This window comes from Cicer arietinum, chromosome 7 (assembly GCF_000331145.2).
Source record: "Cicer arietinum cultivar CDC Frontier isolate Library 1 chromosome 7, Cicar.CDCFrontier_v2.0, whole genome shotgun sequence".
Taxonomy (NCBI): domain Eukaryota; kingdom Viridiplantae; phylum Streptophyta; class Magnoliopsida; order Fabales; family Fabaceae; genus Cicer; species Cicer arietinum.
The window spans coordinates 55,985,188-56,008,048 of record NC_021166.2 but is presented as its reverse complement, the minus strand read 5'-3'; the positions used below and the strand labels follow the sequence as shown (position 1 = coordinate 56,008,048).

General features: G+C 28.7%; 2 protein-coding genes across 3 annotated transcripts; one reads left to right on the top strand and one right to left on the bottom strand.

Annotated features, from left to right (window-relative positions):
- The first annotated feature begins 544 nt into the window (after positions 1-544).
- On the top strand, positions 545-5,331 carry LOC101499322 (uncharacterized). Of its 2 annotated transcripts, none has more exons than XM_073363870.1 (6): positions 545-880; positions 1,247-2,468; positions 2,552-2,678; positions 2,784-3,065; positions 3,144-3,245; positions 4,708-5,331. In XM_073363870.1, exons 2-6 carry the CDS (start codon positions 1,258-1,260, stop codon positions 5,146-5,148), a joined length of 2,163 nt encoding a protein of 720 aa, XP_073219971.1. In that variant the 5' UTR covers positions 545-880; positions 1,247-1,257; the 3' UTR covers positions 5,149-5,331. The 2 variants fall into 2 exon arrangements, with proteins under 2 accessions (XP_073219971.1, XP_027192789.1); XM_027336988.2 differs by having other exon boundaries at positions 749-880; positions 1,255-2,468.
- Positions 5,332-7,626: 2,295 nt separating this feature from the next.
- On the bottom strand, positions 7,627-11,421 carry LOC101500056 (tyrosine-sulfated glycopeptide receptor 1). Its single transcript, XM_004510543.4, has one exon. It carries the CDS (start codon positions 11,158-11,160, stop codon positions 7,885-7,887), a length of 3,276 nt encoding a protein of 1,091 aa, XP_004510600.1. The 5' UTR covers positions 11,161-11,421; the 3' UTR covers positions 7,627-7,884.
- Between the last annotated feature and the right edge of the window lie 11,440 nt (positions 11,422-22,861).

The following is a 22,861-nucleotide window of genomic DNA, read 5'->3' as shown; positions in this document are numbered from 1 at the left end:
TCATCATTTTCTTTTTTCTTTGTTTAATTTCTCCTGTGAGGAGAATTGTAAATGTTTTTGTCTATAATTTAGCTAAGTTATATTTTAACTCTGATGATTTTTTTTTCTTTACACAGCATAATAATCACGATTTAAAATCCACACAAATAATTGTCAAATACGAGATATGATGTATAATATAATAATATCAAAATTTATCGATTGAATTATATATTGTGAAATCTGATAATATTATTTAGATTGAGAATTACCATCATCATATTACTTAATTTATTGAAGCATATTTAACTGTTTAATAAAGTATCTGGTGAAATTAATATGAAACAAATTTTTGCAAAATATTTGAAGTGGAGTTTTCTCTAAATTTATCTAAATATATACTTCTTAAATATATGTATTTTCCATAAATTAAAATTTGTCAAAAATATTTTTGAAAATTATTCTGACAATACAACAAATTTTCCTACAACCTTTTTTTTTCGATGATAAAATTTCCTACAAATTTAAGTTTGTAGGAGATGTCTACCACTCACCGGTTACTACTCTAATTACAAATTCCAACTTACAGAAAATACAGCAAAAATTGTAGGAAATCCAATTAATCCAGAAGATTATAAGTAATTTTTGTTGCGAATCAATGTTCACAAGCAAATTTTCCATCAAATTTTGTAAAAATATAAATATAAACAAATTTAATTTTTTGTTAAAATAAAACATTTTTTCTTAAATCAAAACCCTAACTCTCTTTCTCTCTCTCTCTCTCTCTCTAAATTTCTGATCTACTACAGAAATATTCGACGTTTGATTTGGAGTTGGTGTTCCCTCATCGCTCTCGTTCTCTTCGCATTTCTGATCGTTTGCGGTGTTTCTGCAATCGAAGGTAGCGTCGTCTTGTTCTTCTTCATTATCGCCTTTGCTATTATTTTCTTCGTTTTTTTCGTCTTAGATTTATAGTGCGAGCTATCGTATATTACTTCTATGAGACTATGTTTTAGTTCTTCTGCTTTTCAAACTGTGTTTTCTCTTTTCGACATTGCAATTTAATTTTCCGGTTTTAGGCTTTATGAAAATCTTTATACTTCTCATTTTCATTCTTGAAATTTTCTTCTTGAATGGGATAGGCCATACGATGTTTATTTAATTGAGATTTTTGTTGTTTGAATTAAGTTTTATTGTGGAAAATTATGAATATGATATTTCTACACAATGTACATGAAAAGTTAGTTATCATATAGTATTTTTGCAGCTGAGCAGAAAATGGAAATGCCAACACATCGAACATGGATGTATAATAGGCTTCTTCCTGGTCGAAAGGGATACACAGTTGAATTTTTGCAAGGCGTCGAAGAGTTTATTGATTTTGCTTGTCAACAGCCAAACTATTTGAATGAAGGTGTAATAAAGTGTCCATGTAAGCTATGTAAAAATGCGAGGCGCCGAACTCCAAATGAAGTAAATGTTCATATTCGTCAAAAAGGGTTTACGCCTGGATATTGGTATTGGACATCCCATGGAGAGGAAGTCCCTCAAACTAATCTTGATGTTGATATGAACTTAGACTCAATGTCTGGTAGTGGTCAACAAGACATGGGGTTTGAGGATGCTGATATGGATGACCAACATTTTGTACCAAATGCAGAGGTACCTCCAAATGTGGAAGCAACTGAATATTATGATATTTTGGATTCAACTCAACAACCTTTGCGGCCAGGGTATAAAAATACATCAAATTTGTCTGCTGCTATTACAATGCTGAGTTTACAATCTAAACACAACATGTCACAAGCGTGTATTAATGACGTGGTAAAGTTTATGAGGGAGGTAAGCCACGTTGAGAATGTACTTCCTTCAACTTTTAAGGAAACAAAGAGAGCTATGCAGCCAACTAAAATTTTAAGAAAAAAGAGATATGCAGAAACCCGTGCACCATTGATAATTCCATCAGATACCCTTCAAGCTTATACCAACCAAACCACTCAACCTCCACCTCGAACTAAACCTCGAAGTAAACTAAACCGACCTCGATCTCAACCTCAACCCATTCAACCTCAACCACGACTTCAATTCCGACCTCAATCTCAACTCCGCCTACAACCCCAACCTACTCAATCGCAACCTCAACTCACTTTGCCTCCACCTCAATCTCGACCTCAACCTACTTCACCTCCACCTCAATCTCGACCTCAGCCTACTCCGCCTCCACCTCGATCGCGAACTCAACCTACTCTGCCTCCAGCTCGAACTCGATCTCGACGTCAACCTACTTCGCTTCCTCCTCAATCTCAACCTCAACCTACTCCGCCTCCACCTCGATCACGACCTCCATCCAACAAATCTCAAACCGTTCCTACCCAAGTCCTTAATTGGCGAGAATTTCCTATGGTCAACGAAACTCCGTCTTCTTCATCTAGCCATGTTAGTGGAGAAAGTAATGGGAACAAAATTCCTATTCTCCCAGAAGGGGATGGGTGAGTTCTTTTTAACATCTTAATATATGATTTGAATTTTTATTATTAAGATCTTTATTAATTACTTTTATTATTTTACACAGGTTTGATCAACACAGCTTGGTAGTTAAGGAAATTGCTTCAATCATACGTACTAACTTGCAGGAGGGAAAACCATCATGGAAGCAATTATCTAAAAAGCAACGAGATTCGTGGTTTGATATATTTAAAGTAATCAAATTCAAGCTTTGTCTGAATTGATTTAGTTGTTGTGGTATTGTTTAAAAAATGTGTCTAATGTAATCATTTTTTATTATTTTATCAAAATCGATGTAGTCAAAGTTTACTTGGCCACCTCAGCATAAAGACATGGTGCGGCGTAACTTTGAGAAAAGGGGTTCAGCTAAAATGATTCAATTAATGCAAGAAGCACGGAAAAATTTAGATCAACAACCAATTTGGATGGAAGAGGATGTATGGGCTCAACTGAAGGCACATTGGGAGTCCTTAAAGTACAAAAGAAAGTCTGAAATAAACAAAAGAAATTGTGAGTCTATGGCTGGTGCATGTCTTCACACTGGTGGATCAATTCCTCATCGTCTGCATTGGAAGCGAATGGTATTATTAATTTACTGTTATATTTTGTATTTTAGTTTTCAAAATTAATGACATTAAAATGTCCTTCATCAATTACAGAAGGAGGCAAAAGGAACAGATCCATCATTGGAGGAGTTTTACCTTCGTACTCATCGAAAAAAGGATCAAAGTTGGGTTGGTCCTTGTGCAGAGTCTGCCTATGTAAGTCTCATCTTTTCATTTGTTTTGTTTTTTAACATAGACATATTTGTTTTTTCATTAATAATAACTCTGAATTCTGGTACTTGGATATGTGTTTTATATATTTGTTTGCTGGAATTGATATATGTTATTATTTTGTTATCTCTGATTACTGCTTTTGAAATGAAAAATAGTTTCACTTACTCTTTTGCTATTTTGATTTTTCTATTTACTTGGTGTTGAATTTTAGCTGGCTGGCTGGCTGGCTGGCTGGAAATTAACTAGCTCAGTTGTAATGTATCTCCGCTGGCAGGAAATAAACTAGCTCAATTGTAATGTGTCTTTGAGAGAGATTATTTTTCATTTACACTTCCCTAGTTTCTCGTGTGCTTCACTAATAGAAACCAAACCAATAAACATTCAACTCACAAACCACAAGAAAACTCTGTGACTCATCATTCTTGCTTGTGAACTTTGCTATCATTTCTTCTCTTTGCCATATTCCAATGTGGCCCTTTATTAGGTTCCAAAGCAGGCTGTGAAATCTCCAAGCCATGCTTCAGCACCAGTTCTAAGTATCTGCAATTGGAATCATAGAGACATATTCCTAACAAAATCATAATATAATATATCCAATACTAATAATCACTCATCTGTATTAAAATGCTCAACCCCAGGTCTTCATCCCACATGGATATATTCTCGTACGGTGCCAAAGTGTGTGGATGCAGAAACCACTTAGCATACTAACTGACCACTCTGTTTGGTAAACAATATTAACAGAAAAATTGAAAAGTCGTCATCCAAAACTTATTGCCAAGCAGAGGATGAAAAATCACTTTGACCACTCAAACTCATCCCATTCAGCGATTTAACCATCATAACGAAAAAGAAGGATTGTGAAGCTCTTTAAAAGGGGGAGAGAGGACTTTTTCACAGCTGCATCAATAATTTGTCGCTCAATGACATGATCTGTAGTCAACCTGGGTAGTTGAATAGACAAGTGTATTATCAGTTCATATTACCATCATTCCCATCAAGTATACGATTGCAGTTTATCATCTTCATCACATAAATAATCTTATGTAAGATAAACATTTGATTTCATTTCCATTACCGACGGTTAACTTCTTTTTTTAACCACAAATGTCAGTAGTTAGTGTGTTATGCTTATGGTCAGTTGAATTCATGACCTCTTTATCACTTCAATGCTAATTTTCTCCACCCAAATAAACCCATCCATCTTATAGTATATGACCAATGGTTAGCTATGTGAGGGTCAAAGTGAATAATTATTTTTATTTTTGTCAATTTTCTATCAAAACGTTTGTTTCTGATACAAATCTCACTGCCTGATATTCTTTTTTCTGGTTTACCATATTTATTTAGCCCTTGTTCTTTTGTCGCATCTTTAATTGAATTGGCTCTACCTTTACCTTTTCTAACAGTTATTTATTTTCTGATATATTCAAATGTGACGCAGGATAAATTTGAACAAAAAAAATTAGAATTATGTTCCAAGTTTGTTTCCGGAGAGAATGGAGGTGATTGTCAAGGATCCGTAGATATGCCATCTGACTTGGATATATGGATAAATTCAGTTGGAGTGAAAAAAGGAAGGATTTTTGGTCTTGGATCTGTAAACAAAACATTAATTACATCTTTGAGTCAACCTGCCAAACTTAATTCAGAAGATGTCAATGCTTTAAGAAGTCAGATTCATGCACTAAACGAGTCACTGCAAAGACAGGAGCAAGAGAAAATAGAGATGAGACAAGAGTTGGCGGAGACTAGAAAACAAGTAGTGACTTTAATGCAACATTTGGGATTTGCTGCCTCTTCTTCTCGTCCACATTCATCACCTCAACACAGCAATGAAATTGATAACGGTGATGACGATACTGGTGATGATCATATGGAATAGGGATTTATCTGATTTATAGGTCTTGAGAAATAGTACTTTTTTTTTTTCTGGTAGAAACTAGAAATAGTACATTTGTTTAGTACAAAAAGGTTGAACATATTGTGGTATGTTTTATGCATTTCTGGGATGCTTTACTGTGAAAATTAAAAGTATTATTATATAGACTCAATTCATTTTCAAAAAGGTTGAACATATTGTGCTAGGCAGAATTAAGTCTACTCAAAGACAAGTTCAAAATTAAAATAATATAAACTCAATTTTATAAAATCAAATTTGTAACGATGTAAAATGGTTTCTACGTGTACAAATTATGATGACATATCTAAATAGGTAGATTTGATTGGACGTTTTTGTAAAAAAACTGTTGTGTATATAATACTATAACCAAAAAATATTTATTAAAATTTAATCAAGCACAATATAGATGATTAAAGGTTCATTATTTATCCAAAATTATTCATTAATGACTTTCTAAATTCAATTTCAAAGGACTTAATCTCATTTGCATAGTAAAAATTAGGATGGCTAATTGTGTTAGAAATCATAGCGTTAATCTGTTCTTATCCAGGGAAGCTCACTTGCAGGTTCAATTGAAATTTGAAAGCAGCGAATTCTAGCCTGATATGATTTCATGCACTTTGAGGGGTATAATTTTTCTTTTTTCCATTTGATTCTGTGTCTGGTGAAAGAAATGGTTAATCATGCATAGCCATTATGTTTTCATTGCCCCACCACAGAAAATGAACCTCACATTTAAATGGCTAGGAATGATTTTTATGTTTGTACCCAAAACAACCAGAAAAATGGATATATAGAGTCAATGAGTAATCATGAGCATGTTACATTTATGCTATGTCACATCTCCAATAAGCTTCCAGCATCTCTGTCATCTATTTTCATAGGCTCTGAAAAAATAAGCTGAAAATAGTATATTAGAAATTATCTTTATGAGTTATTTCAAACAATTAAATGTGTTTGAAACAGTTTATTTAACTTATTTGAGTTTATCTTATAGATTTATATATTTGAATTGACTTATTTAAGATTATTTGTTGAGATAAATATTTGTGAGACTTTTTAGAAGAGCACATGCAAACAACTTATAATATATCTATAAGTTGTTTTTAATTTTTTTCCCATAAATTATTCATGATAGCTTATAAAAATAATTTATAATTTATAGGAAAATAATTTGACATTATTTCATCTTTTGTTATAAAAAATAGCTAACACATAAACGTTTATATCAAGTGTTTAATAAGTTGTTTATTTAAATAGAGTCTAAATTTTTAGAAGAGTTTATAAAAATAATTTATAACATGATTATATATTTTATCCTAACACACCCTCTAAATAAGTTCTTTCAAAAGTTTATTATATATCATATCCTTCTAAAAATATCCAGAAAAAAACAACTGAAAATGTTGATTATGTTTGCCATTAAGCAATAAATCTCTCGAGTTATTGCGTGCACTTCTGCTTTTGTTTGTTGGCCTCACATATAGTCTTGATACATAATAATAAAACTTCAAGTTAACATTATCAAAAGATGTCAAACATTGTGATCTGGAAAGCATGTTAGCTTCACTGTGCAAATTCTAAAATGTCAACTTTATTGTTGAATCACATTATCAGAAGATGTATGTAATATGTATTTCCTCTTGGTGTTGAACAAAGTTTGGTTGCTTGCTTAGCACAACTTATAAGCAAAATCTAACTAACAATCATCTTATTGAATGCTATTAGTCCTAAATTACCCTTTGGGAGAGCTTTGCTCTCTAACATGTGTTCATTTGACTCGATTCAGATTAGTTAGATTATAATGTAATTTTCAGTCTTTTTGTTGTTTAGGAGATATTACTGGAATGCAAAACAAGGCCGGTTCTAGGGCCAAGCAGTCCAAACTAGGGCTTTAAGATCTCAAACTTTTAGGCTATAAAAAAGCCTAAAAAATTTAAGTTTAGTTATAAATATATAATTTGATATATTATTTATAGATTTTTTGGGGTTAACTTTATAGATATTCACCTAACTCTATTGGTCAAGATAAGAGCCTCTTATTCGTCTTGATCTAGATTCAAACTTGTATGCAACAAAATTTGATTCTTTTTTTATAAGACTTCAACATAGCATTTGCTTTAGAACTCTATACACGTTGGATGGGCCTGGATGGAAGTTAATTTGAGGATGAGATTCGTTACATCAGTTACCTTTTAGTTCAATAAAATAAAATTGGTCTTGTGCTGGATGGTATGAGTCTGAGCTATAAACACAAAATTTGACATGTCTTTTCCTTTTGAAATTAAGCTATACATACTAACTATAATTAAAAAGGGATTCACATTTAGTAATGTGAATGGCAATAATAAAAGTCAGTAAGTTGTAGCATTGCTGTATTAAGATTGAGAAGTAAAACAAGAAGAATTGATAAAATGCTGTATTCTTAACAAGATATAGTTATTAGAAGCCGATGAAATGTGAAGGAATAGTTTCTGCATAAGAAATGACACTAGTTTCTATAATACAAAGTTTTCTGCAGTTGAAAATGGATGATCACATAAATACAATTCACAAAATCTTTATGGCAATAGTCTTCTGACAGGGTGAGTCAACATATAAAATTGGTAAAAATGACAATCTGTATTTATAAAAAAAAGCAAAAAAAAAAAAAAAATTTGCACAAGTATACATATCTACTGTCACAATTTTTGTGTTGAAGGACACAAATGTTCCTCTCTAGTCTTTATTTCTTTGTTGGTTGGTTGATCCAACATTCTTTAGCCATTCAACAACTTCTCTTATACTTGGTCTCTTGAAAGGATTCATGTTGACACACATGCATGCCACATCAAGTACTTGCAGCATCTCTTCTTCAAATCCTTTCCCTCTCAAAAGAGGGTCAAATACTTGATCATGTTTTCCTTCAATTTTCATCTGTTGAACCCAACTAACCAACTCCCTTGAAATTTTTGGTTTGCATACATCCATAGGCCTCCTTCCGGTGAGAAGCTCGAGCATAACGACCCCAAAGCTGTACACATCTCCTCTCAGAGTAGCCACCCATGCTTGTCCGTACTCCGGAGGAATGTAACCTAATGTACCTACAAGTTCTGTTGTAACATGAGTTTGATATGGAAGAATCAACCGCGACAACCCGAAATCGGCAACACGTGCTTCAAACTTCTCGTTAAGGAGTATGTTGCTCGACTTTATATCGCGGTGCACAATGTGCGGGTCGCATATCTGATGCAAATAGGCCAAACCACAACTTGCTCCTAGTGCGATCTTCAAGCGAGTCGGCCAATCAAGTTGAGTAGCACCGTCCGCCTTTTCGTGCAACCAATAATCCAGACTTCCATTCTCCATGTAATTATATATGAGTAGCCGATAACCATCGTGCACGCAGTAGCCTTGCAATGCTACAAGATTCTCATGTTGTGCTGTTGACAAAGCCTCTACTTCTGCTTTAAATTCCCTTTCCATAAGGCCTAAATCTCCTGAAAGTTTCTTGATGGCTAATTTAGTTCCATTTGAAAATGTTGCTTTATAAACCAAACCAAAACCGCCACATCCTACTATATTTGCCTGACTGAAATTTTCAGTGGCTTTTATGATCTCGAATATGGAAAGATCCTTTGTTTCATTAGTTTTGTTGGGGAACAACACCACTAAGCTAGCTTCCTTGTCAACCTCAGGATGAACTCCACTATTCGAGTACGGAGAAATCGATTCGAGTTCAATCTTATCGTGATCTCCTCCGGGATTGACCCTTCTCTTTGAGAGTATCCACAGTGTCAACAATGTTATCATAGTAGCTATGCCAAAACAGACCGCAATAATAAGTATGACTATTACTTTTTTGTTTGAGCTGCCACTACCTGCACTAGTAGTATTTTGTTGAGAAGAAGAACAAGGTCGCTGAATAACCAATCCACACAATTGCGGGTTTCCTTCGAAGCTGGAGTTGGAAAAAGTATCGAACTGACTGCCAGTTGGTATCCGTCCTTGAAGATTATTGTATGCTACACTGAAAAAAGACAAGAAATGTAACTGATTGAGAGAATCAGGAATTTTTCCCGATAATTGGTTTTCCGAGAGGTCTAGTTTCTCTAAGTTAGCCAAGTCTGAAATTTGATCTGGTATATCGCCAGAGAAGTTGTTTTTCTTCAGGTCCAGCTGATGAAGGACTTTCAGTTTCCCGACCTCAATTGGAATGCTTCCACTAAGACTATTAGTTTCCAGATATATTGCCGGTGGTAGGCTGGAAAGCTGATTATATTGCAGCAGGGAAACATTGTTGGCATTAGCAAAGACAGGTAACTCCAAGTAAGTCCTTTCTACTTTATCATTTGCCTGTTGTGACACTAGCGCCGGGAGTCTTGTGAGCTCTATCGGAAACACGCCCGTAAGGAGGTTAACAGACAAATCTATGTAGAAAAGCTGAGGAAGTGTGCCTAACCAAGGAGGAATTGAGCCACTTAATTGATTAAAGGACAAATCCAAAGCCTCAAGCTTCTTCAAATTTTCAAGCCAACTTGGTATTTCACCGGTGAAATTACAACCACCTAAGCCAAGAACTTGGATATTTTGAAAACCATCAGAATCTATTATCATGTTCACATCATTTGGTATCATTTCATTGTAAAAATTCTTGGAGAGCATAAGGGTACTAAGCTTCTTGAGACCAGTAAGTATTCTAAGAGCACCGGTGATATTCGTCAGCTGGTTATCAGAAATCGACAAGAACGAAAGAGACTGAAGTCCAAGCATCTCAGATGAAATTTGTCCCTCAAGTTGATTAGATGCAAGCCTTAAAGCAGCAAGTGACTTACAATCATAAAGGGTTGGTGGTAAAAAACCTGTAAACCTATTGTTACCAAGGTCAAGTGTAACAAGTCTTACAAATCCAGAGAAATTGAATGCTGAGAGATTTCCCTCCAATTTATTGACCCTTAAATTCAACAGAACAAGATTGACACAATTCATCAAAGACGGTGGAATAGTACCTGTCAAATTGTTGACATGAAGAAGCAACTTTTCCAACTTGGAAAGTTTACCAATTTCCTTAGGAATAAAACCTGTTAAATGATTGGAATAAAGCTCCAAAACAGTGAGATTCTTAAGTTTAACAATGCCATCATCAATAGTTCCAGTGATTTTATTAAGTGGCAGTGAAATTTCTTTTAAGGAAACAGCATCAAATATATCAATTGGTATAGTCCCTGATAGCAAATTAAAACCTGCTCTAAATCTCTCCAACTTAGAACATGCTCCTAAACCAGTCTCAATAAAACCCTCAAAATCATTGGAAGAATAATCCAAGAATCTTAAAGAAGCTGAATTATTATTATGTTCATGAATACAAAAGATTGAAGTGTAAATTTGACCTCTGAAGCTGTTATTACTAACATTGAAAGAAATCAAATTCCCTCCTTTTGCAAGATTCTGAAGTAGTGAAATTGGTAATGTTCCATTGAATGAATTACTAGAGAAATCAACAACAACAACAACACTAGTGCTATTTCTATTGCTAGGTAAAGATGGCAATTCACCAGATAAATGATTATAACTCAAATCAAGGATTAAAAGGTGATTAAGAAGTGAAAAAAACTGTGTTTGAAGATTACCATACAACTTATTATGTGAGAGATTAAGGTGAGAGAGTGATTGAAGGTTAGAAATTGAAGGTGAAAAGAAACCATTAAGACCTCTAGAAGGTAACAAAAGATGAGTAACATGGTTGTTATTTTGATCACAAATTATACCTTCCCAATTGCAACAATCAAAAGAAGAAGACCAATTAAGAGGTGGGTGAGGTGAAGAAATTGAAATGTTTGAAGAGAAAGACAAGAGTAAATCTTTGTCAATTTGGTTACAAGAAGAAGAGACATGGAGAAGAAACAAGGAGAAGAATAAGGGTATTGTTGTGAAAGAGACCATTAATTTGGAAAAAACCATGTAAGAGGTAAAGGGTTGTTGTTGTTGTTGTTGTTGTTGTGATGTTGATTTCATGAGAAGACAAAGGGGGGTAGTGTAGTAATAGTGGTGGTTAGAAGAAGAAGAAGATAAAGGTGGAGTCTTTGGATTGAATTTGATGGTTGAAGTGAAGAAGAATGGTGAAGAAGAAGAAGAGAAGAAAAGGGTATGATGAACCAATGGGGAAATAGATTTTTGGTGGTGGCATGGGAGGATGAGATGAGACCATGACCATCCATTGACTATGAATCAGAGACAAAGGAAAGAGGAAGTGGGGGTGACGTTTTTTTTAATTCACTATTAAATTTTTATTAATCACATTTTAATTATCTCTTCATCCAATTTCATTTTATAATACTTGCTTATGGTTATGTACTCACAAATCACAATGTGTGTTTGTGGTGAAACTCTACTTAGTAGCTTCAAGATTAATCTTAAAGATTATGAGAATAATTTGAGATGTTTATCATGTAGCAAAACATTCTAATAGTAAGAAAATAAAATTGACTTTATAAATAATTTGAGAAACTTTTCGTGTGTGTTTAAATTTGATATAGTAGTTGTTGGGTCTTTAGATCTAACAATTTTGAATCTACATATAATTTATCAATTAATAAAATTTAAAATTTAGACTCAAATTAAATGGAGTGTGTCTTTTGTAATTTAAATTTTATTTGATAAAAAGAAAATGTGTAGTAGAAAAGTTGAATATATGTGTAGTCCAATAATATAATTGGAGTGAAGTTGACAAGTGGAGAACAAAACAATATTAAAAGAAGCAAATGGATGGTTCCTTGGTTGCCATTAAATTAATTTAATAATAATTTTGCGTTTACTTTTGGGAAGGGGAAGGGCGGCCATTAGTGGAAGAGTGGAATTTCTCAACGGTGATGATGATCATATATGTCATCATTGATTCACAAATATTTTCCATTAACATTATGTGTTTAAGATTTATCTTAAAATAATTTTTGTAGGATTTTATTTTTAAAAAAAAATTAAATTTAAATTAGTTTATTTTAAATATTTCATATATTTGTTATAATTTTTTAAATAATAAAATTTTAAAAATTATTAAAATAAAAAATTATTTTGAAAAATTATTCAGAAAAATCATTTTTAAAAGATAATTTTTTATAAAGTATTTTTATCATATTAAAACCTCTAATAATAAATTTTTAAGTTATTAAATATCATAATTATATTTTTTAATCGATAAAAAGTAAATCTATTATTATTTTTAAACAAATTTTTTCAAAAAACATAAAGTCAACATCAATTTTTAAATTTTTTAAATAAGCAGACTCATATTACACAAATTTAATATGGATTGAGTACACTTTAAATATATTAATTTGTTAGTTATATAAATTTATTTTTATTTTAGGATTTTTTATCTGAAATTATAACAACTATTAAGAATTAGTGTTTTAAAAATATTAAAATTATAACAACTATTTTAAGAATTAGAATTTTTATTATCTTTATTTTTATTATTGAAAAAATGACTTAAATAATATTGATTCAATTAAATAATTAAAAATAAATATATATTTTACATTAAATTGACACTAATCAAATTAGTGTCATATTCATAAAAATAAAAACAAAGTTTTAAAGTATTATTTTAAAAAATACTGAATCATTTATAAAATTGGACTATAATAACATATAAACGTGTGGAGCTGCATTGACCATTGCAGAGAAATAAAAGATAATGGCACTTTGTTTTGCTTTGCTAGCTGTTCTGCTATCTCCTCTATCATATCATGGTGCCACCAAACTGAAGCAACTACCGGTTGCTATTCCATTGGGTTAATTATTAATTTATCATTTTTGTATCAGAACCACTATGAATTTATTTGTATATTATTAATTAGCAGTATCTTTAACTTTATATAAAGTTATGATTACTTAATAACTTAAAAGATGAGAATTGTTTAAGTGTTTGTTTGATTTTTCCAGTGACAAAAGTTAATTTTAAATTAATTAATTTAGTTCAAAATAGTTAAATTTATAGAGATTTATGTTCTAGATAGATATATTTATGTAAAAATACATGAATAATAAAATTTGAATGTAAAAATTATATTTCAAGTTAAAATATACATATTAATTTCAAGTTATAAGTAATTTGAAGATTAAATCAATTATATTTAATGATATTCAAATGTATTAAAATAAATTGTATGCCTTTATAATTGATTTTAGCTCATTCAAAAGTAAAACCGAAAATATAGAAGTGTGTTTTGTTTTATAGTGAACTTTTTTTTTTAAATTTAAAATAAATTTCATATAAAATAATTTATGTTTAATACATTCACATTAAAGTGTCTTTGTCTTAAATAATAAATATAAGGGTAAAAATCAAAATTTTAAGGCAAAAACTAAAAAATTTAATTAGCTTCAAATTTGAATAAATACTTGAGTTGTCATCCATATTTGGAATAAATAAGAAAGTTATCTTCAATGATAGAGTTTGAGGAGAATCTCAACATAGAATAGCAAAAACTTTTTCTGAAGTGGAAAAGTAGGTTATTATTAAATCATTTGTTGATACTATTCTTTCATATCATGTATATATAATTTTTTTCTTAATAAAGATTTCATCAAATACTTTCTCAAATATTTTAACAATCAATTATACATGTTTACGTTAACATCAATATCATCATTGTTATTGTTCAAACGTTATTAATTCCTTAACATAATAAAAAATCAATTATCTTATGTTGACATTGATTTCTCGAAAGTTTAATTAAGTCGTTAGCATTAATAATTGACGGTTTGAAACTACTAAACCTAAATCTATTCATAGAATTCACAATTTGTAGATGTTTATCTTAAATCAAAATTTAAAATATTTTTCAATAAAACTTCAAATCAAACAATAAACTATACGTGATCAAGTCATAACAAGCATTAAGAATGAAGACAAACATTAATATTGATAAATAAATATAATATATATATATATAAATCAAAAGAGATACATGAGAGCTGTGATTGAGTAATTTTACAAAGTTAATATAATATGAAAAAAGTAGAATTTGGCTTCAAATGATGAATCCTAATCATCCTCCAATGTCATGCCTCTACTTCATTCCATTTATGTTTCAAAAATTGAATCATTTCCCAATTTGACAACATATTTGCTTTAAATAGAATTTGAGTTAGTAGAATTCCGTAATTAGTTAAACCGCCTCAAATTCGCTTAGCAAATCTAAAAAAATTGACTTGTAAAATTTTTCAACTATCAGACTTTAATCTGCTTAACCAAATTTAAAATATGTTAAATGAATTTGTCCTGATGATTTTTCTCCAATTTGAATTGTAATATAATCTACTAGCTTAAAATTTAACTATCTAATCTCTCGTTATCTATAAAAATAAAAATAAATACAAATATCATATTTCTTATAATTAATTTACTAAAAGCTAACTATATTTCTAATTTAAGATAAAAGTCATACATATTTATTAAAAAATGTGAATAAGTGGTAAATTTGCACTTATCAATGCTGGCAGAAGATTTTGACAATGTCATTTTGTAGATATGGCATGTGTTAACAGTGGAGTAGATGCACTGGTTTGCTATCATGGTATATATAGAGTTTATGTAAAAAGTGAAATATGATGTTTTGAAAGGACACGTGGCACTCGGTTGAAAGGGTGATGAGTCCAATGGCCTAATACTTGTCATGTAGCAAATGTGCAACAATTGTAGCAGTAGCATCATGTGGACTTGGTTGTTCCATCACATGTCTAGGTTAAATGTTAATGCAACCACTATTAGAGAACAATTATCTATATGAATTTCTTGTCGAAAATTTCTACATCCTTGTTACAATTGTACAATAACTATACAAAAAGTTTAAAAACTCATCTATCTCTTAAACTCTTCGCAATATCTTTTTATTGTGTTCCTGATTGTAATTTTTTTTTATAATCATTGATGAAATATCTTGAGTTTGTTTCTGAGAAAAATAAAATAAAATAAAATTGATTTTAGAGTAAATCTATTCTAATCTAGAATTTAAACAAACCAAAATCAATTTTAGTGTTTTCTGTATAAATATTTGAAAACCGAAAACATTTTAAAAAATATTTTGTGTTAGTTGTTTTTAACTTGGAAATAAAAATATGTGATAATCTTGAAATAATACATTTTTGAAAATAATATAAGTAATTATTTTAATATTTTTACTGTTTTTAAACATACATATGATTTAGTTAAAAAATCTTTTGTATTATCTTTAGCAAGTAAGGTGTGGTAGCTTTGTAATGAAAAATGAAAGGTTAAATTAGTCATTTAATTCTTTAATTTAATTTTTGGTTTTATTTTAATTTTTTAATTATCTTTCGTTTCATTTTGATAATTTAACTGTCATTTTTGTTAGTTTTTTTGATAATAAATAAAAAAAAATGAAATTTTTTATCATCTCACTCATCTTCAAATTCATAAACCTAGAAATTTATAATCTTGTTCACTCTAAAAGTCCATAAAATTCATCAAATCTATGACTTTCAAACTCATAACATTTCAAATTCATAACTTACCAATTAAATTTCTAATCTTTTAAAATAAGAAAAATGAAAAATCTTCAAAATTTATTATTTTTTCAAACAAATATTTTCTATAAGCTTGTAAAGTTGTATTTCCATCAATTATTAATAATCTCAACCTGCAGTTTTCTTAACTTTAACCTTTCAAAAAATAATCTTAATCTTAAAAATGACCTCTTTTTAAGAAACAAATTTCTCTCAATTTATACATAAAAACCATAATTTTTATGTAAAAGAGAAAGAGATAAAATAAAGAGTTCAATACCAAATGAATTAAAGAAAAGATTTGAAACCAAATAAAAAATAAAAATAAAAAGAATGCGAAAAAAAGGTACCTAAAAGTGATGAGAAGATGAAAGTATGAGAAATGGATTTGAAATTTTTTTATTTTGTTAAATTTGAAAGATTATAGATTTAAACTTATGAGTTATAAATTTAAAAAATTGTGTATACAAAGATATCAAATTAATTCTCATGATTTTTAGGTTGAACGAAATAATAAATTTATAAGTTTACAAGTTTGAAGATAAGGAAGATAAAAAATATAACAAAACTTAATATTTTTTTGTTAAAAAATTAACATATAATTAAAGGGACGAAAGTTAACGAAAGGATTTAAATGAAACTAAAAAATAAATTAAAGAGTAATTTAGCCAAAATAAAAATACAAACACATGTGTATGCTGTGAATAAATAGATGTTCATTTCTTTTATCTCGACTCAATTTAATTAATGGGAACTTAAATGTGATTTTCATATGTTTAAACGACAAATTGAACGTTTAATATTTCTTTCATCCAAAATGGGTTGGGCCTTCTCTTGCATTTGCATATATGATTTTGTAACAATATGTAAAACTATCACAATCATACACATACACTATAGTTGTAACACACGAGATTAATGGACACTATATTTAACTTTTTGGACAAATTGATAAGTGTATAGTCGTGTGAGATCAATACTCCACCACCACCACTTAAGTTATACATGATACGTTACTATAAGTACGGCTTCACATGTCATTTAATATTAAATTAACTTTGTGATATTATAAAGTTTAATTTAAAGTATCAATTAAGTGGAAATCAGATTTGAATCTTCGTTGTAAGAGATATTCAAGTTTAGTGTTCGATGTTTATTATTAAATGAAAATGAAAATTCAAATTGTGTACGTAAATAATTGGAAGATGTAAGTGTGGCTTTCTCTCGTATTTTAAAGCAATTGATCAGAGACTAATTCGATAGATTAATAATAATTTAGCGACTAGTGTTTATAAGTATATAGTTTGGATCCTCTATACGAAAATGAATATTAGTATTAAATTGAATGTTTACTCAATGATTTCTTTTTGTTGATAACATTCATGTTATTTTTTATAATAGATAATATTGAAGTTCTAAATACTAATAATTTTAAAAAGAAAAATATTTGATGAATATTTATAGAGATGTATATATCTTGAGAGAGAGATTTAAAAGAGTTATGTGATATGATGAAAATATAACAGGAAGAGACATAGAAGTAAAATGATTTGTTGAATAGGTGTATGAAAATTTGTAATGCACATATATTATTGTTGTTTTAAAAAATAAGTAGAACATGATTTAAGAATTGATATGATTAATCATAGAGATTAATGCTTATGAATATGAACGATGTCCCATTTAGAATGAAAATGTACATATGTCAATGAATCGATTCAATTGATAAAAAGTTGATTCATATCCCATAAAGATGTGAGTTCAATTTTTATTATTAACGAGAAGATTTCTTAGTGATTAATCTATTAATAATTTTTTCATCTGATCATACTCTGAATAACTTATGAATTTCAATTCATTTAAATTTTTCTATTATAAAAAAATAGTGTAATGGTGAACATACACTATCAATATAAATTTTTTTACATTAACAACTAATATAAATTATTTATTTTATCAAGTTATATCATTCAAATAAAATAAAATTAAATAATTTGACGAAATAAATAATTATAATTTCAGTGCAAATCATCCACCATAATATAGACAGTAAAGTGTATATATATTTTTTTAGGTTATCTCGTTCTAGATGAAAAATTGATTACGTGCATGATAATGTCAAAATAAATTCTATAATAAAAATATATCGAACAAAATAATGTATGTGATATATAGATTCAGTCTCTAACCTTTAGTTCAAAAAAATATTTTTTTTATGCACCATTTAGAAATTAAAAAATGTTGAGTCATTTTCGAATATAGCTTAACAATATTTTATGGCTTTATTTTTCGTTGTTGAAGAAGAACATAAACCTCCCGCTGACATTCTTTGTTATTTGATAGTAATAATAAAACAATTACGACTTTCGAATAAAAGTATCATGAAGCATTGGAATATCCAACGCATGTTATGCAAATTGCCAAATTATTTATTCATAGGGATGAAATGTATAAGGTTTGAAACAGATTATAATATACATAACAACAGTTGTTGACCTGCTGGGTTTTACACTTGAGAGAGAGAGAGAGAGAGAGAGAGAGAGAGAGAGAGAGAGAGAGAGAGAGAGAGAGAGAGAGAGAGAGAGAGAGAGAGAGAGAGAGAGAGAGAGAGAGAGAGAGAGAGAGAGAGAGAGAGAGAGAGAGAGAGAGAGAGAGAGAGAGAGAGAGAGAGAGAGAGAGAGAGAGAGAGAGAGAGAGAGAGAGAGAGAGAGAGAGAGAGAGAGAGAGAGAGAGAGAGAGAGAGAGAGAGAGAGAGAGAGAGAGAGAGAGAGAGAGAGAGAGAGAGAGAGAGAGAGAGAGAGAGAGAGAGAGAGAGAGAGAGAGAGAGAGAGAGAGAGAGAGAGAGAGAGAGAGAGAGAGAGAGAGAGCAATTTGTAAATAAATAAAAAACACGAGACCGACATATTTAGCTACTATATAATTCATGTGGTCACTATTATTATTATAAAAAGAAGACAAATACTTTAAATTTTAGTTATAATTATAAGTAAAAGTTTTAGTTTTGAAATATTTCATGTTATTATTTTATAATATACTATTAATTCAATTGAAATGTATTTAATGTTGAAAATTGAGTATTTGATATTAAAAATTGACAATTTAATAAATTTGTTTTATATTTTAAATAAAATTTAATAAATTTATTGTATATAATTAACTAAATGTCTTAATATGTGTGAAAGTAATTTTTTTTTTTGGATCTTATAGATTTTTTTTATAATAGTGATCGAAAAGAATTAATCTAATAGTGTTGAAATGGTAAACATATTTTTTCTCTTAATCAAAGATCATGAATTCAAACTCACTTAAAAAATACAATAATATTAAATATTTTGAGAAAGTATTTTATTGTCCATTATAGATTTATAGTCATACCCTACTCATCGGAATATCACACACACACACACACATATATATATATATATATATATGTTGGAAAACAATTTTTTTTTGCAGTAATTTATATTTTTTGTTGTTGTATTTTATAGATTCCTTTAATCGAAAATGTATCAAATACTTTAAATATAAGCATCTATATAGATTTAATTTCAAATTCACCGCGTTGTATGAGTCTAATCACTTCCATTAGATTCAGCTCTCATTGGTAATTTATATAACTTATTTAGAAAGAGAAAAATTGTGTCATAATATTTTCTCATTAATAGACAAATTGGTCTTTCTATTTACAAACATCACTCAAATTAATCTTTAAATTTTATAAATTAATAAATAAATTATTAAAAATATAAATAGTAATCAAAATAATGTATATTTATACTTTTATAATTAGAAATTATGAGATGACATGTTAATTGAATATTTGTCTACGTGAACTAATTTTTCAATGAAATTTAAATATTTTATGGATTAATTTGTCTATAATTAGTCCATATACAATTACAATTACTCACAAATTTATTTGATATAACAAATTTTCATCAGCAAATTTGTTCGTGTGACATTGATGTGGAATCTACATAAATAAACAACATATTTAATTACAGTATCACATCAAAATATCTAACGATAAAAATTTACATAGAGACTATTTTGATTAATATTTTACAATTTCAATAATATATTTGTCAATTCACAAAGTTCATGGACTAATTTGATTGAGACTTATAATTTTAATAACCAATTTACATATTCAATCTTTTAGTATTTCTAGAATGTATAAATTATCATTTTCGTATGTGAAAATGTAAGATATTGTCATCGAATCATCAAAGATAATTTAAAAAAATATAATTTACTACTATTAAAATATCTATAAATTACAATTTATAGTGAAAATAATATCTAACTATTATCACAATAGATATTAAATTAACTATTGTTAATTCGATAAATAATTCTTCTCCGGTACTAAAAGCGTGCAAAATTTGATTAGACTAACCCAAACTTATTGCAATATTCAAAGATATTTTATTAGAAGTCGTTTTTCATGCGTATAAACAAAAACCATTGGGAGTAATATATATTGCCGTGGTTGGCGGTCAATAGTCGATTAATGAATGTTCTTCATACAATATGCTTACCTGAAATTTTTTTAAGTTTAGGAAAATATTGACTTAGTTGTTAAGAAATTTTTTATATGTATGTAGAATAGTTGTAAAGAAAAAGACATTGATAATTCTTTATTAATATATAATTATAATTATCCTAATCCTAGTTTTTTATAATATATTTTAATTATTAGGATATCAATAAAAATACTATTAAATGATTTTAAAATAACTATTGGCTTTCCGTAATAACCAATAATTCAAAAACATTTTTTTATTGTCTTTTCACTTTATACTACCATTATCCACACACACACAAAAACATTGTTTTTAAGTCTAATTCATCTAGAGACAATTTTTCTAAATCAAAATTTTAACACCATCTTGCAATGGATCGTGTATATCTTAACTGATGTTTCATTTTCTTTTTCTTTATCTTTCATAGGATATGTATCAACGAATATATGTTATGTAAAGCAACTCAAATGTTCCAGAAATGAGTATCATTGGAGTATCGGTACCAGATACATATTTGATACATATAACATATATGAGTATATGATATGAGTATAATTTTACATTGTTATTTAATCATAATTGTTTAATTTATCACATCATATTATATGATTTGTAAATTAAGTGTAATTATTCAATTATTTGTTGATGTGATGAGTTATTATTAAATATTAGTTTAAAACAATTTTACACTAAAAATGTTTTTTCTTTCATGATTCCTTAACAAGTGTCATACCTTAGTGCTCGTCATACCTTAGTGCTCTCAGAGTACTTGTTAACATTTAACAAAACCTTTAAATTATTTTAGATTTATTTAAAACTTTACAGAAATTATCCATATGATTTAAAATTTTAACTAGATTATAAATTTTGTAACATACTTATTTGATAAAAAAATTACTTAGCAGTATATAATTGTCCAAATCAAAGTTGAGCTATCATGTCTTTTACTATGAAGTATTTTAGGTATTAAATATTGATACATTGTTAGAGTAAATAATTTTGATATAGTCAATCAATCACACTCGTTAAATTATTATAAATATTTAATTTTTATCATAATTATTTTTATATCATATATATAATTGATTGTTATGTACTACTAATATAATATTGACAATATCTGAAAATTAAATTTTTAAATATTTTATAAGATCACATTTAAATTCAATAATATTTATCCAAGACATGTTCATCCCCCTATATATAGGTCTTTCCAGCAACTATTTTCTTTTAGCTACAAACTTAGACTATTTTAATTGTGTATAAATAATCCTATCCATAATATTTAACTATTTTTTGTTTAAGTCCAAAAAAATTCTCTTGTTTAATACTAATAGAGTGGAATTGTGCACTTTCACTCATACAAACTTTCATCGTCATTCTAATACTAGAATGAAAATTGTCATTGTATGTAAACATTAATAATGACAAAAACTTCAGGTCTCTTACAGGACACATACTCTAAACAAATCTTTAAGAGATTGTTAGGTTTTCTTTGTCAGACCATCAATTTGCGGTTTGTAAATTGAATTCATGATTATCTTCGTTCTAACAGCTTCTTAAAGACTTCTTTAAACACCTGATGCAAACCTAATATATTGATCTAACATAATATTTGAACATACTTCATGAAACCTTATTATCTATTTGATATAGACCAAAGCCAACTTCTCCAATGGATATTCCATATAAATCATAATAAAATGTGGCAACTTTGTTAATTAGTTTAAATATAAATATATCACTTTTTGATTTTAGTTATTGTAAGTATTTTTGTTTAAATTTAATCTATGTAAAATCAGAGACAATCGACTTTGGTTAATAACATTACATTAACGTTATAAGAAAAGAGTGCTATGATACGTAATCATATAAATGCATACCAACACATCATCTTTTATGATATATTAAAAATTAAAATGTTTTATATAATTAATTTATATATTTATTAATTATCATTTAATAATGAGTGTTATTTTATATAAAATATATATGAATAGAAACTAAAAGTGAAGGTTTAGGGTTTTTTAGAAAATTCGCCTTCTTCCGTGCCGGTGCAGTTTGCTAACTCTCTTTTTGTATGTAGCTTTTGATATGATATTAAGGACAAAAACCAATGGTCTCTTATTTTAGTGACTAAATTCAAACAAAAAAACTTAGGATGACAAACATCAAAAAGTGATATATTTTTAAGGAGCAAAGGCATATTTAAATCTGATTAATTTAGCCACAATAGCTCAAATAACACCAAAGTACGACTCTTCAACAATCCCTTAATGGTTGTAAGATTCTCGATGAGTTTTTGTGTTTAATCTTTGATTAATGACAAATCAAAGAAGTATACATAAACTTTGTCACATTCTACTTCATTCGGTATATCTAAAATGAATATACAAATTACTTTTATACCCTTAGCAATTAATGCTCTCTAGTCTTTCAAATATTTACCATTATCTTAATTATTCTTAATTTGATCCATCAAATTACTTGTAATATGTAACTTTCCAAGTTGTACTGTTGAAGATGTACTTCACAAACCAAACTAAAATATCTAAATTCTTGTATCAAATAAATCTGCTTGATCATCATAGTCACAAAATGCAAATTATTTTATATTGCATTTGCTTTTCCAAGATGATAGCTCAACTCAAAATTATAAT